Source organism: Humulus lupulus, chromosome 6, assembly GCF_963169125.1.
Source record: "Humulus lupulus chromosome 6, drHumLupu1.1, whole genome shotgun sequence".
NCBI classification, from domain to species: domain Eukaryota; kingdom Viridiplantae; phylum Streptophyta; class Magnoliopsida; order Rosales; family Cannabaceae; genus Humulus; species Humulus lupulus.
Genome location: NC_084798.1, coordinates 12847243 through 12863137, shown reverse-complemented (window position 1 = coordinate 12863137; position 15895 = coordinate 12847243). Strand labels below are relative to the sequence as shown.

Below are 15895 nucleotides of genomic sequence, written 5' to 3'. Positions count from 1 at the left end.
TAATTCCACTGCGTATACTGTAAGTATTATATTATTTGTTTCTCTTTGAATTAAATTTTAGAAACATGTTTTAGGCTATCTTGTATTAATTTGTTTAATATTAGATATACATGAAAATAAATAAAGATCCTGTATAAGCTTTTTCCACCAGATTACTGGATCCTGAATCAACTATCCAAACAGAAAAATCATCCTCTAAAACACATGCATCCAAGACTAATAAATTATTATTACCTTGGGTTCTAGTTGCCTTGAGGGTGGGGCAATTACGCTTCCAATGCCCCTCCTCCATGTAGTGGAAACATTGTCCTTTAGCCTTCTCGCTAGCTTGCTTTGCTCCAGAAGGCTTTTCAATTAACAGTGCCTTTCCAGCTGCTTGCTTCTTAGCCTTCTTTTGCTCCTTCCTTTCCTTTCTCTTCTTGCTCTTCAAGGAAGAGGCTAGGTTAGCCTCACCCTGAGCACCCCCGGTAGTAGCAGCCTTCTTCTCAAGTACTTTACTCGGTCCACCATTTATTCCTTCATACATCTAGAGCTCATTCAATAACTGAGTCATTCCATTGTCCAACTTGTTAAGAAAATAGTTCGTGGTGAACGTAAGGAAACTAGGTGCAAGGCTGTTGAGAGTGATTCCAAGTTGAGTCTTCTCATCTATTGTTGCTCCATGCAACTCAACTTCTTGGAAGTAGTTCGTCATCTTAATAAAATGATCACGAACATGTTGGCCAGGTGCCATCCTACAGTTCACATACTTCTTGGTAGCCTCGAAACTAGCTTGCACTGACTTGTGCCCAAACATTTCTTGGAGTTGCTCCATGATGTCATAAGCATTTTCAACTTCTTCCATCTTTTTCCTTAGCATTTCTGATATGCTGGCGAGCATGTACACCTTGGCCTTGTTGTTGGCAGTAGTCCAACGATCATACTTCTCCCTCATGGCCTTCGAGGCATTCTCTCCGGGAAAATCAGGTTCAGTTTTAGTCATAACGAATTTTGAGTTGTCGCCGATCAACACTATGTTGATATTGGACTTCCATTTCATTAAGTTCTCGCCGGTTAACACCTCCTTGGACAGAAGAGAGATAATGGGGTTGGAGGCCATAGAGCTACGATTATCAATGAAGTAGAAATCAATCCATTGTTTGACAAACATTCGCTCATACAAGTTTCAGTAGGCGAGAGTCACAAATATTCACTTTGTCAAATAGAGAAACAACTCAATTAATAAAAAGTCTTATACTTTTATTAATAACCTATCCATTCGATCAAAGTAACGAAAACAAAATATTTCTTACTTTATGAGTTTGACCCACGGTTTTGATTATCATAGACTTATTTCCTATAGTCATCGTAGGGATGAGTCTATAGAATGTACATCTATAACCATCTATCCTAAGAAATTCAACCATGTTAAGAGTCCAGTGAACACCTTCTGTAGGGAGATGAAATCAAAGCACCATTAGGCCCCACTAAACCCTAACCTCATTAAATCAATTGTGGAGATCGAATTAAAAATTAAAAAAATAAAACTCATTACTTAATTTTTCTCGATTTAGTATTTTATTGTTTTGAAAATTACCAACTTAGGTTTGCCAAATTATTAAAATAATCAATAAACTATAGTTTATAATTTTCCCATTAATTCTAAAAATACCCATTGAAAATTAATCCAAAAATTAGAATTAATTTGTTTCTAATCAATTATTAGGTCCAACTAAAAGGAATAACCTAATACAATTAAGTCCAATTAGGTAAATAAGCCTTAACAATTCGAGCTTGCATGGAGCAGGGCTGGGTTCAGTATGTCGGACCTACTACTAAGGCTCCCTAACTTCCACACAAAGCCCAAAAAGACAGGAATTTGAACCTTCGTTTTATTAATTGTTATTCAATTGATTAAGCCCAATCTAGTAATGCAAAGCAAATGGGCATTCACAAGTGGAACCACCCTCAAGAGAGGAATTTAAAATTTACATGTTCAATTGACCCCAAATAAAACCTAACATTTTATGAAAGTTTTATTTGATTTTTCCCACATTTTTCAAAATAAAAAATGGGCCATCATTACACTTATATTTAAAGACCAAATGCAAAAAATAACTCCTCAACCACCGATTGCACCATGCTCTGGCCTGAGTACGCACCCTCCTCCTCAACCACCAATTGCACCATGCTCCATCCAGGGGGACCCATTCCCTTCTTTGCACAGGCCGACAACAGTTTGCGGGTGCACTATGTGAGACCTAGCTCCATAACTCGCTTTTACGAGGATGAGATTAAAAATTGCACATAAAAAATAGAAGGCTGGAAGCCACAATAAAGAACATGCAGGAGGTGTTGAATGACCTGCTGTAAGGGAGGTTGAGCATACCCCTTCCCCAGCATAGGAGAGAAAGGCATGCACGAGAAGAAACCACCATACCCATGGACGATGACAAAACGCAACTCTCCACTTGTTATACCCCTCGCCCAGAACGCGAGGAATATTATACACCAGTGGCGAAACCTAGCGCGAACCTCACCTACGGGAGGTGCAAACCAAAGATTACCCCCACAAAAGCCTCACCTGACTTGAGGGGAAAATTTAACCAGAGAGCGTCTGAGGTAAAAACCACACCCCCGCGGCTCCCTCGGGGACACAACCAAAGCAAGGGTTCAGTCTGAGTACCCGCAAGTTTCCTTAAGCAAAAAAAGAAGGAACTAGACACCGAAATGCAAAGCCCTCCAGGAAAAATTATCACTACACCTAAGGGACACGGAGATGATGAAGAATTTGACCATGATTCACCCTTCACAAGGGAGATCCAAGTTGAGCAACTCCCCACTAGCTTCAAAGAGCCTCGCATGGCTCCGTACGAGGGCACTACAGATCCAAAGTATCACTTAGACTCCTTCAATAACTTGATGACGTTAAGGGGGTCAACAACAGAGCACAGTGCCATTGCTTTATCATTACACATAAAGGAGTTGCGTACAAGTGGTTCAAGAGCTTAAGGTCAGGAACCATCAAGTCATGGCAGCAATTCTCTGGCAAATTTCTTTAGCAACACCGTGCAATCTGTGATTATGTTATGCCAATTACCAGCCTCGCTAACATAAAACAAGGCGAGAATGAAATTCTAAGGTGCTATATCCATAGGTTCAATATGGAAGAAACAAAGTTGGGAAGTTCAACTAGAGAGGAGCTCAAGATGGCTATTACAGCCAGAGTTCGTCCAGGAAGAAGGTTATGGGGTAGCATCCTCAAGAGAGAGGTTACAAACTTAGATGACTTCTTCGAAAAAGCATAGAAGTATATATGTGTGGAAGAGGGCCAAAAGAACTTGCATGTTGAGGAAAGAGAATCTTCCTCTAATCGCCCTTTTACCAATACGTCTGAAGATTCAGTGTAGAAGAGAACGTCGTGATAGAGGAGTCGCTTGTCAAGTTGAAAATTGGAAGAGGACTACAAAAAGGCTTCAAAGAAGAAGCTAGTAGGATTCATCAAATCATCGCAATCAGCCCCCATAAAGATCCAAAGGATTTGCCTAGCTGATTCCAGAGATATGGAATCGTTAAAGCATATCAGAGAGAACGAAAAATAAAGTACTTGGCAAGAAAGATCCGACAAACCACTTACAAGGTATTGGACCCGTCCTCAACATGCACCTAGCCATGTGCAAAATAGGTGCCTAGCTTCGTAAGCCTCAACGGGCATCTCGCCTTGCACAAATTAGGTGTCCAACCTCGTGAACCTCCACAAGCACTTAGCCATATGCAAAGCAAGCGCCTAGCCTCACGAGCCCCAATAGGTGCTTGGCCAAGTGCAAAACAGGCATCTAGCCTTGTGACATACATATATATAAAAGTATTTATAATACATATATGTGAGAGCAGTGAACCTTATGAGACAACATTTGAATCTATAAGGACTAGCTACCCTTATAGAATCTAAAAAAGTCAAAAGGTCCCTGAAAAATGGCCTTGTCATGGACAAACCCATTATGTAAAGGGACCACGTCGCAGAAGACGAAAGGGGAACCCAAAGTGATCCCCAAGTCTAGATCGACTGAGTTTCCTTACCAAGGGAAAAAAAGGGCCTTGAAAATAAGTGTTCGCAAGATTTCACACAGACTATCTCCCTACAAGGGTCCCAACTCTAGGAAAGATCACCTCAAAATCAAAAAAAGGGTCTCAAAGAAGATGCTTTTGAAAAGGGTCTCAAAGAAGACGCTTGCGAAAAGGATCTCAAAGAAGACGCTTGTGAAAAGGGTCTCAGAGAATATGCTTGCGGAAAAGGGTCGCATAGAAGACGCTTGCAAACAAGGTATCGAAGAAGATGCTTGCAAAAATAGTACTATGCATAATGATGAGAAGGACGCTTATCACACAAAATAAAATGCGCCGCGAAAATATATAAAAGGATAGAGAGAACCCAAAGGGTCAACATATCCTTACGAGTATTCAAGGTGGAACAACAAACACAAATCACATGCAGTAGAGGGGTCCCAAAGGGAACCCTTTCAAAATAAAGCTATTGCCCATGAGGACTTGCAAAAGTCCCTCACACACACAAAAAAAGAGAGAGAATGGCTTGTTAGAGTCATAGACTAAGGAAAACAAGGCGACGAGACACCTCACACCTTGCAAGAGGATCTCGCATAGCAAGGGCACCCTCCCTCGGTAAGACTACCCTCGACTTTATAGCTCAATCAGGCTCCATTTCTTCATTGGACATCCATATAAATGCCACCTTCAGGCATAAATGAAGAATGAAGTCACAAAAACACAAAAGAAGGTTAAGAGGCCTCCCACAGTGAGAGGGCCCTCGAATAGCGAGAGCAACCATAGCCTGGTGCTTCCAAACACTCTTGTCTAAATGTTTAACGTGCCCCTAAGATAGTATAAGCCTTATCCTTGGAAGGAAGGTCGATGAAGGCCCCAGTATGACAATGGATGAAGCACGAAGAAAAGGAGTCAAGCCTCACCATGTGAGAGGGTCTTGCTATGCGAGACTATCTCTCATAGCAAGGTCCTCATCACCCAATAGTGCTGAATGACATCCTTCACTGCTTAATATGCCTCCAAGAATAATGCAAGTATCGCACTCATGAAAAATAAGTATAATATCATAACAAGTCTACAAGGATGTCTAAAGACCTCCTCATAGACTGGGGGAAAGTGTGGATGCAAAAAATCCACCAAGGTTAAAAATCTTTGATCCCTAGTTGAAATATGTGGCTAATGGTCACTTAGTCATGCTATCGGACTTCGGCCTATAGGTCTCATGAGACCACGTTCTAGCCAACTCTCCCAAGTGCCCCACAGGTCTCTGCCTTGCGGAAGATTTAAAGGCTCACGACACCCTCGTGTGTCTCGCTGTCCTGGGACTTGCGAGGCCCCCACCTCGCGCCCATGTGTCGGGCGTCCGTGTGCCTCGCGAGATCCCTGCGTTGTTGGAGACCCAAGTGCCATGCTCTTAGGAGTCATACTACTATGTATCTCACGAGACCTCCACCTCGCTGAAGACTAAAACCCCTCGCGCCCAAGTGCCACGAACCTTAGAGCCAGGTCCCACAAACTCACCACCTTAGTAGCACAGCAGCGCCTTGCGCTAGGTCTCGCGGACCCACTGCCTCGGCCATGCAGCATCACCTCACACTAGGTCCCACAGACCCACCACCTCAGTCGCACAGCAGCGCCTCACACAAGGACCTGCGTACCCACCAACTCGGTCGTGCAGCAGCACCTCGTGCCAGGTCCCGCGGACCCATCACCTCAGCCACGCAGCAGCGCCTCATGCCAGGTACTGCGGACATTCATCGCCATTGGCCCGCATGCCTTGTCACGCGAGACGCCATGCCTTATGCTCAAGGGTCCATGCGAGACCCAACATCTTGCTGGGATAAAGACCCGCGAAAGGCGCCTTGCCTCGGTGTATCTTCTATGACAACCCATAAGTTCTACAACACTTAACCAAATGTAAGATAGCCTGGTGAAAAGGTGTATCTTTGAAATAGGAAAAAGAACACTTAGCAAGGCATGCCCACGAGTACGGGATGTACGACCTTGAGGAGGACAGAGGCGCGACTCTGACATCCGTACCCAACAAGTAGTGGAGGTATGACACGATACCAAGGCAGGAGTACTTTTGCAGACCCCTGACATATACTGGAGCCGACCACCATTCCTCCAACACCATTACCACCTACAGCCTGAATATGCAACACCTTGCCTCTTCGGGGCAACAATGTACCAAGAGCCATTAGATCTCACCTACAAGTAGGGCCTCACTTCATCATTGAAGGGGGTTGGAAAATTCATTGTATACACAGGTTATTAAACAATTTACGGGTTTTTACTCCATTGTTGATCTGCATTTATCCTTCCTCAAGTATTCCTAATTCTCATTTAGTTACTATCTTACTAAACTTTGTGTTTTCCGACCTAACATCGTTGACGAGTTCTCACCATCAAAAACTACTTTACTAAGTGGGTTGAGGCTGAGCCCGTGGTGACTATAATATCAAAGTGAGTCATAGATTTTGTCATGAAGAACATAATATGCCATTTTGGACTCCCATAAAAGATCGTGTCTGATAACAAACTTAGTTCGATAGCGACCTTTTCAAAAAAAATTGCGGGAGCTACGATATAAACAAAAGTTTCTCTTTAGTGGCATACCCTCAAGATAATTGACAAGTCGAGGTAGTGAACAAAACCCTAAAGGCAAGCTTAAAAAAGCGACTAGAAGAAGCTAAGGGACTATGGTCGAAGCAGTTCCCGCAAGTACTCTAGTCCTACCAGACCTCACATCGCACCTCCACTAGGCACACTCCTTTCTCTTTAACTTTTGGAACTGAGGCTATGCTCCCATTTGAGGCCTTAGTGATGTCGCACAGGCAAAAAACTTTAAGCCATGATCAGAATCATGCCTTCTTAATAATTCCCTGGACTTAATCGAAGAGCAGTAGGAGGATTCTTAATTGTATCTCTGCAATTACCAGGAAAGAGTTAACCGCTACTTTAATTTGAAATTATAAGGACGTAAACTCGAACAAGGTGATTTAGTGTTCCGAAGGATGTTTTTTGCTAACAAACATCTCAAAAATGATGTATTGGGACTGAACTGGGAAGGACCCTACCAGATTGTGGAGATCTTGTGTGAATGAATTTTCAAACTAACATGGTTAAGTGGATAATTTGTCCCACTGATATGGAATTCTATACATCTAAAAAAATACTATCAATAATATGATGACTTTGTTAGATTTTAATATTTTTAGCGTTTTTTATCCCTTGTAAGGCTTGTTTATAAAAGTCGTTTTGTTTAATCGAATGGTTCAGGGTTGCAACTAATTTGAAATGTGGCACCAATATTTTTGTAATTTTTGTTATTTATCACGAGTTTATTTTGTAAAAGTGATCAGAATATTTATAAATTATGATCGCTTGGGGGCATATAACCCTTGAAGAGTCTTTGAAGTATTCAAAAGATTTAGATAAATCTTAGAATTTGGGAAATTGATTACTCTAAGACATTTTGAAGCTCGAGTTTTCAATTAAATTCTGAATACGAACTAAGTTAAGAAAATTCAAAGTAAAAAAACCTAGAATTCAGCTAGGTACAAGAATCTTGGACATAACTGTGTCTGAGGCTAGATTCTTAACAGGTATAATGCTAAAATCCTAGAATTTTTCTAGGTACAAAAATCATGGATATAACTAGGTCCGAGGCTTGTTTATTTACAGGTATAACGCTATTAGGTGACCAAACTCCTCGATATAACCAGCTCATCAACAAGAATTAACTGGTCGAGCCATCAAGCATATATCTCAATCTTAAGTTAACCCCTATAACTATGCAAATGTACAAGGACCTTTTAAAGTTCATAAACATGGCTAAATAATAAATAAAGGGGAACAAAATAAATCAGAAATTAATAAAACTTGAACTAACACAAGTATGTGTATAACTCGAGGAAAAATAACCTTGAACTAAGCTCGAAGGCGATTGTCTCGACTTTTAAAGCTTGATTACAAAGGGTTTAAAGAACCCAAAATAATACATGAAAATAAGAAAAAATAAGGGGAGGCCCTAGACATCACTGAGCTCTGGTAACTTGCTCATGTGATGTCACCTCTTCATCACCCCCATTAGCAACCCAGAAGACTCCACAATCTCGGAGGGCTCTTTCAATAATCTGTCCTGAAACTTGGCGAGGTACCGCCCCGAAAGTTTTTCCTCCAGGAATGAAAAGTCTCCTTCTTGGTTGTACACCCGGCCTTTTTCCTCTCACTTGCACATTGAGTTGTCCACACACATCAGTGTGTACGAGTTGGAGTGGTTCTATTGCTCTTGAACCTTTTGCAAAGAAAGGTCTTTTGGTTATCGTGTCTTCCAAACAAGATTCCTAGACTGGAATAGAACAACATTTGATTCTCTTAATGGTCCTTCCATTCTATCCAAACCAATATGTTCGAATCTCAAAAGTCATAGATATGTTTCACTATCAGAATCAGTCTTTTAACATTTAATAGACCTTCGATTTGAAAATTTAAACATCTCAAAGTTGTATACAGATCGCTCAGTTGCCCTAAGTTTATACAGCCCATCCTCAGATTTTGAATGATATATTTGAATAACAAATCTTTAGTAAATAATCAAATTATTATTAAATGAAATATCCAAACCTTGGTCATGCAACATAGAAACAAAAATTAAGTTTCTAGTAAATCCAGGAATAAAATAAACATTGTCCAAAACAAGAAATTTATTTTTATTAGATTCTAAACAGGTTGTTCCAACTACTTTGGCAGAGACAACCTGACCACTGCAAACCCTCATAGTCACCTCTTCATCAACAAGCTCCCTTGAAGAACTAATAATCTGTAAAGAAAAGCGAACATGGTTAGTGGTGTAGGATATACATATTGGATGATCTTTATTTATTTTCATGTGATTTACATATTATCAAACAAACATGTAAATTGCTAGAACATGCTCCTATGAATTTGATACAAATACAGAGTTAAGTGTAGAAACTTAAACACGCAGCGGAACTGGAACATTTCCTTCCTTTAATCTCACTAACCATTGACTCGTTTCTATAACAGAGTATTATGAAGAGATTGAACTAGATCAACAACACAATCTTCCTCACCAAGCCTTTGATCAACCTAGAACTTGTGTGGGCTGGTTCTCAACACATGAGATAAAGATCTAGAAGAGAAGAAGAGATAGTGGCTAAGAAAAGATTAGATTGTCTAGGTTTTCACTTACCCAATGAATCAATTGAGACTGACTTATCAAGATAGCCATTAAAAATGGTTCGTTGATGTCCATTTGCCTTATCTCTAAATCAAGAGGTGTGGCTACGGATAATAGTATACTAAATGAATTTGCACATGCCTAACGGAGAATTTTTTTTTCTTTAAGTCAACTTTCTCACTCTACCACAAGTCGAGCCTTAAATGTCTCGACCTTTCCATCGGCTCCCCTCTTCATCTTAGAGATCAACTTGCACCCCATAGGCCTAAAGTCCAATGGCACATCTACAAGATCTCAGACAAATTTAAAGTACTTAGACTCTATTTCCTAGTACTTGGCTTCGAGTGAAAGATCCCTTTTGGACTTATCAATTGCTTTTTTCAAGGCCAACAAATCAATGTTATTTGTGTCCCCAATCGATTTGTGGGTTTCACTATCCATATCATAGGTGTCGGGTTTAGAGAAACCCTCCAACTATGACGAGGAACGGTAACTTTCTGACTTGTATTAGTGGTGTAACGACCCAAAATTACTAATAAGGCTTAAGGGCCTTCATTAGTGTGTCAGGAGGGCATAATTGGAAGTTATGTGAATTAATGGTGAAAATGCGTGATTATGTGATATGCATGATCCTATGATTGTCTGGATTTATGAATTGCATGTTTATGAGTACTAGATAAGCATGCGGGCCCTGTTTAACTTGTAAGGGCATAATTGTAATTTTGGCCCGTTAGGGCATAAATGTGATAAATTGTCGAGACCACATTATTATGTGGATATATTTATACAGGCGGCATTCGACATGAGGCAATCCTAGAGAGCAAGTAGCAAGAAAGTCACAATGGGACCCGGTATTTGACTCGGGGCGAGTCAAGGGGTATTTTGGGTATTTGGCAGTTATTTGGGTTATTGAGTTATGAAAATAAATAATTGGACATATATTTGAGGTTAGGAAGCCTAGGAGGGAATACTGCGAAAATTTAGCATTTTTCCCTCGGGGACGTTTTTGGCACCTCGAGCTTTGGGATTAACTTAAGTAAACTAAGAAAGATAAAACAAAATTAAGAAAATAGTAGAAGATACCCAAACTGACCCTTCTCCTCTCTCTCTCTCCTTCTCTCTCAAGGGAAACCACAGCAACAAGAGCAAAACTTGGCTGGAAACTCAGAGATTTGAGTGGGAAGCTTTAGGGATTAGCTCAATTTAGCTAGGGAATTCAACATGAGTTGAGGTAAGGCTTGAGTTACAGTTTTGGTCATTTGATTATGCAGATATTGGCAGAGTTCTAAGTATTTTGGGTTCTTGATTTTGAAGATTAAATTGGGGCTAAGGCTTGGGAATTAACTCAGGAACTAGTTTGTGGTCATGCTCTTCAATAAAGGTAAGCCTTTAATAATGGATTAGAATCTGAATTTCTGGGAATTACTACCTATTCTAAGGAGTTTTTGAGCATATGGGTTTTTAGATTAAAGTGTTATATTGGTGAGTTTCTAAGCTAGGTTTTTTCTGGGTTATGTTTTTGAAAACATGTTAGAATGTTTGTGATAATTGAATTGTATCATTAGGATGATATTTGATGGATTTGAGTGAGGTTTGACTGTTAAAACTAGTGGATTTTTTGGGTTCGAAGGGGTTGGGCCGCGACTCAGTTCTTGGTGTGCTGTGACCCTTGGAAGCTGATGGGAGCTGAGGATGAAGGGCGGGCTGCGGCATGGGGAAGATTGGGCCGCGGCCCGTGTCTATTTTTGGGTGAAGCTGAGCCTGTGGTTAGGGGCAAGCCGCAGCATAGGAATCTTAGGCCGCAACTCTTAAGGGTATTCTTGGTCTTTTGGAGGTTAAGGTGCGGGGACTTGACCTAGGGTGCTCGGGATCGATTCAACTACCGTGCTTGATGGAATTGGATGTCCCGAAGGCTAGAACTTTGTCCAGAGACATTTAATAATTTATTATTGATGGAATCCTTTATCATGGTTGTGACTAGGTGTATGCTTGGGCTCGGGGCAGGATCGTGCTCGGGGGTCGTCTTTCTTAATCAAAACACTTGGAATTAAAGGTAAGAAAATTGCACCCGTTTATGTGGATAGGTTGGGACTAAGTGTCCCTTATATTCGTATGCACGGTTATATGATTGTGATAAACCATGTGAATATGTTGGGACTAAGAGCTCCCTAAAATTGTATAAATGTCATGAGGTGGTATTAAACAATGGAGGACATGTGACAAACGGAGTAAGAGTGCTAGAATCAACACTTGTGCATAGGGCGCGACTCAGCCATTGGTAGCTGAGGACAACTTATTAATCACTGAGCTCGGTTGAGCTAGCCGAAGTCAGTGGATATAACACTGGGGGCGGTCTAGTAAGCCGAAGACAGTGGGTTAAATACAGGGTGTGACCTAAGGGTGCCGACCATGAATATTGTTTAATGGTTACGATAAACTGTTGATTATGAACGTGATTATTGTTGTTAATCTGAGGAATATGATATGTTGATTATCTGGAAGACAAGTTGTTAATTGGTCGATTGTTGTCGCTGAACAGGTCAATGTTATGAATTGCTGGATACTTGGTTATGCTTTGTAGAATAAATTGTTATGAATATTGTTCATGCTATGATATTATGTTTTCTTGTTGGGCCTCGGCTCATGGGTGCTACGTGGTGCAGGTAAAGGCAAGGGTAAGAAGAATTGACCATGGGTTGGAGAGCTCTGGGGGCGGGGTGTACATTGTCAGCTGCTCGGCCGCCACGGTCGAGGGTTTATACAGGGATGAAAACCTAAAATGTGCATTTTTCCATTCGAGTGGCTTTGATTATTTATAACATTAAGAAATTCTTTAATTATGTCATTTAAACCCTGATTTGGGATCCCATGTATCAAACATTTATTTTAATGAAAATTAATCGTTATAACCAAAATCTTTTAAACCAAACTTGTTTATGTCATTAGATTCACGGTTTTATTTAAATAACTTGATTAGCAAGTCTCGCACTATTTCAAACACACAGTGTAACGGTCTTGGTTATCCAGGGTGTTACAACTTGGTATCAGAGTCGTCTAGGTTTAAGGGTTCCTGATGATAGGCTAGACATGTACACTCACCGCTAAAGACAAGCTTGACGCAGGGTTCTATATTTGAATATATGAGGTTATATGCTTAAGTTCTCGATTGAGATATGAATGTATTATGTTGTATGATTATAGGGAGCATGAGATACTGATAGGGCCTGACTCTTGACTATTGTGTGATGAGATTGAGGCGTGTTGATCAGCATTGCTATTGCATGTGAATGAATATTTGGATAATGGTTTGGTAGCTAAATGCATAGAATTGTGAATTAGTGTTTATTATGCTTTATGTATGAATGATTATTGTGGTTATTTGGACCTGGTTGTGGATTGGTTCGGAGTGTGGACCTCAGGGCTAAGGAGTTTAGTCAGCAGTGGCGGATGAATTCAAATTGTTTACGCCCAGAATGGTTAAGTGGACTTGGCGTGGTGTTTAAGGGGGTTGCAGATTATAGTCGGGGTTGGAAACCTCCATCTGCCCATGAAAGTTGCAGCAGATGTTCGCTAGTATGTGAGTAAGCTGCGGGGTCTAATAACTGAGACTAGATGGAAGAATATCAGACTTTTCTGGGGAAGGAGCTGCTTTGTATACTTTGACAGTGAGGATACTAGTGTTGATTTGATATGAGGATACAGACAGATAAAACTACTAAATGGAAGGCCTAAAAGGCGTTATCCTCTAGTTTTGAGGAAAGTTGGGTGTGCCTAAGAATTGGTTAGTGGATGGGCAAAGCTAATTCCATCCTTGGTTATACGAAGATGCGAGGTCATGACTAAGGGGTTGCGCTAAGTATTTGTGGCAGAAGGATGCCCGGGACTGGTACTCAGACTGAGACATTGGCATGATGGGTTGGGAAGAACTCAGATGGTGATTCGATAAAAGAGGTTATAAAGACACAGTTTGAACTGCAGAGACTAATAGGTTTATAAGCTTGATTTGAAATTGTAAGATAACGACAATGTATGTCAATGACACTACAAGAAAAAATACTTTCAATAAGACTAAAAATGTATTATCAAATATATACCATAACACTTTTTGATGTGTTAAGGAAAGCGGTGTTATAGTAGGTTGGAGCACTTTGCATAACACTTTTCCATAGTTGTAGACATGTGTTATGGTGTAGCCTACAATAACACTTTTGTTGTGTTATTTTAATAGTTAGATAAGTATTTCATTATGCTATTTATAAGTAGATTATATAACACTTTTTTGTACATATAAAGTAGTGTTATGATACACTTTATAATAACACACTTTTTGCATTATAGAATATAGTTTGCATAACATAATTTTATGCTTATAAACCAATGTTATTGTAAAAGATACAATAACACATTTTTTGTATTATTCTAATATTTGGATAAGCTTGAATTATTATTATATAAACATGTACATTATAATTATTTTTTATTTCTTTAATTCAAACCCACTTCATTTAATATACTTAAGATACCCTTAACATTGTCCAAATATATTTTTGAGTACCAATTATATGGTTCATAACACATATAACCAAATAATTGTGTCAAAATACATTAAAGATTATCTAAAAAATAATCCAAAAGTCTTAAGATATTTTACACTGTCTAATTAACATAAACAAAACATTCTCACAATAGTCAACAAAATAGTCTTAAACAGTTGCACATTCAAAAGTAAAGGTAGGAATTCATGATCTTCCAAATGTCAGCACACCAAAGCCTTCCAAATTAGATTTTCTTTTGCACTTGACTTGTTGAATCTGGTATATAAAACATAAAAGAAAAATTAATGTGGTCATGAAATATCATATCATATCATTCATCTAATATAGTCAATAATGCTATCATAATCTTGGATTGCATATCAGATTGCATATCATTCATACTTCCGTACCTCTTGCAATTAATAATTAACTTAATTAACTTTGCAATGCCCCTCGCCAATTCGATCCACAACCTAAAGAATATAATCAATACCTAAAAGATTAACACAAAATTGAAATTACTTGTTACGAGTCTTAAAATCATAAACTACATTCATCAATGGTTCAAACTTAACATAACGAAACATATTCCACCTCAAATGTCCAAAAAAATCATCATTTTCATAATCATCATCATTTCCGCTCATTCTATCTTAAATTCAGCTACTAAAAAATTAAAATAAACAATATTTCAGCAACTTATAAACAATATGTAATGAAAAAAAATAAACAAAAGACATTCACAAATGCAAAGCCAAGGACAATCACAAATGCGAATACAAAAGCAATGGAAATTCCCTCTAATTTCTCTTTTCCAGAAAAAAAATTCTATCAAGCTTTATAATGTATTTCCAAACTCAAAAAAGTTAAGGACCCAATTTAATTGAATACATAAATCAAATCCCTTTTATAAATAATAAACTAAGCAAAGTCTCCTTATGCTCCTTCATCTTACCAGTGGGAGTAGGACGATGATAGTTGGCTGAAGAAATAAAGATATTATGAGTGGTTCGAGCCTAAGCAAGAATTCGAACACGAAAAGAAAAAAAAAAAGAGGTCGTATACTTACGGATTCGCCTAAACGAATAGTGTCTGGCGGGAGCCAAACCGTCCGTCCAAAAGAAGGCCACCTTGAAGTTGGGAGGATGGTTTGGGAGATCCTCGAAGATTTTCTTCTCACGAGGATAGCTCGAGAGATAATAGAAGCCATCTCCTCCCTGAGCTCGGGAGGGATTGCTTTTGAAGCAAAAGAGATATAAAATCTCCTTTGGTGAAGGTCCTTCCCACTTTAGCTCGTGGTAAAGCGACCTCAGGGCTGACAAAACTCTGTATGAGTTGGTGTTGAGTTGGAAGGGAGCAAGCCCGGCAAAATCCAAGAAGTCCTTGAAAAAGGACTTCAAGGGAAATAAGGCCCTTGCCCTCATGTGGTCATGGCTCCAAGCCGCATATTTTAACTTATTGTTGGGATTACCATCTCTCGGGGCGCGACAGCTTCGCTCGTGGGAGGTTGGAGCTCGACAACTCAGTGAGCCTGATAGTCCAATTCTGTGGAGGGCCAAGATGTCAGAGATCTTCCCTAGTGAAAAAATCGAGCTCCAATAATGCTCGGCCTCAAAAAATTCTCCCCTCGAGGTGGGAATAGTTGTTGGCTGCAAGGTAGATGGAGGATTTGATGGATCTTCCATCAGTGAAAATTTGAGCTCGCCCGGTTTGAATGCGACCTTCGCTTTAAAATATTAATATAATTATCAAATATCTAGTCTTGTATTATATATTATTATAATAAATAAAGAAGGTATTAAAATGATGATATTTTTTGTGTTGCACGCCAATATAGCGCTATACTTCTAATATTTTTTAAGTGGTCAAATGAACAGGAAATGTTTTGAAGAAGTAATGCACATGTCTAGGATAGGTCTCTTATAAGTTTTTTCTTTGCATAGAAAAGAACGGTTAGTTGGATTACTATCTTTTCCTTTGTTCCTTTTCAAGTTCAATACTATTCAAATGCCATTGTCTGAAAATCAAATTCTATATTTTTTTTAAAAGAGCATTCCATAAACCATAAGCACGTAAATAAGTAGATAAAATGTTTGAAATAAACCTCATAATT

At 39.3% G+C, this 15895-nt stretch overlaps 1 protein-coding gene across 1 annotated transcript; it reads right to left on the bottom strand.

Annotated features, from left to right (window-relative positions):
- Positions 1–526: 526 nt before the first annotated feature.
- On the bottom strand, positions 527–1150 carry LOC133784717 (uncharacterized). The gene has a single exon (XM_062223998.1). The coding sequence runs from the start codon at positions 1148–1150 to the stop codon at positions 527–529; it is 624 nt and encodes a 207-aa protein (XP_062079982.1).
- Between the last annotated feature and the right edge of the window lie 14745 nt (positions 1151–15895).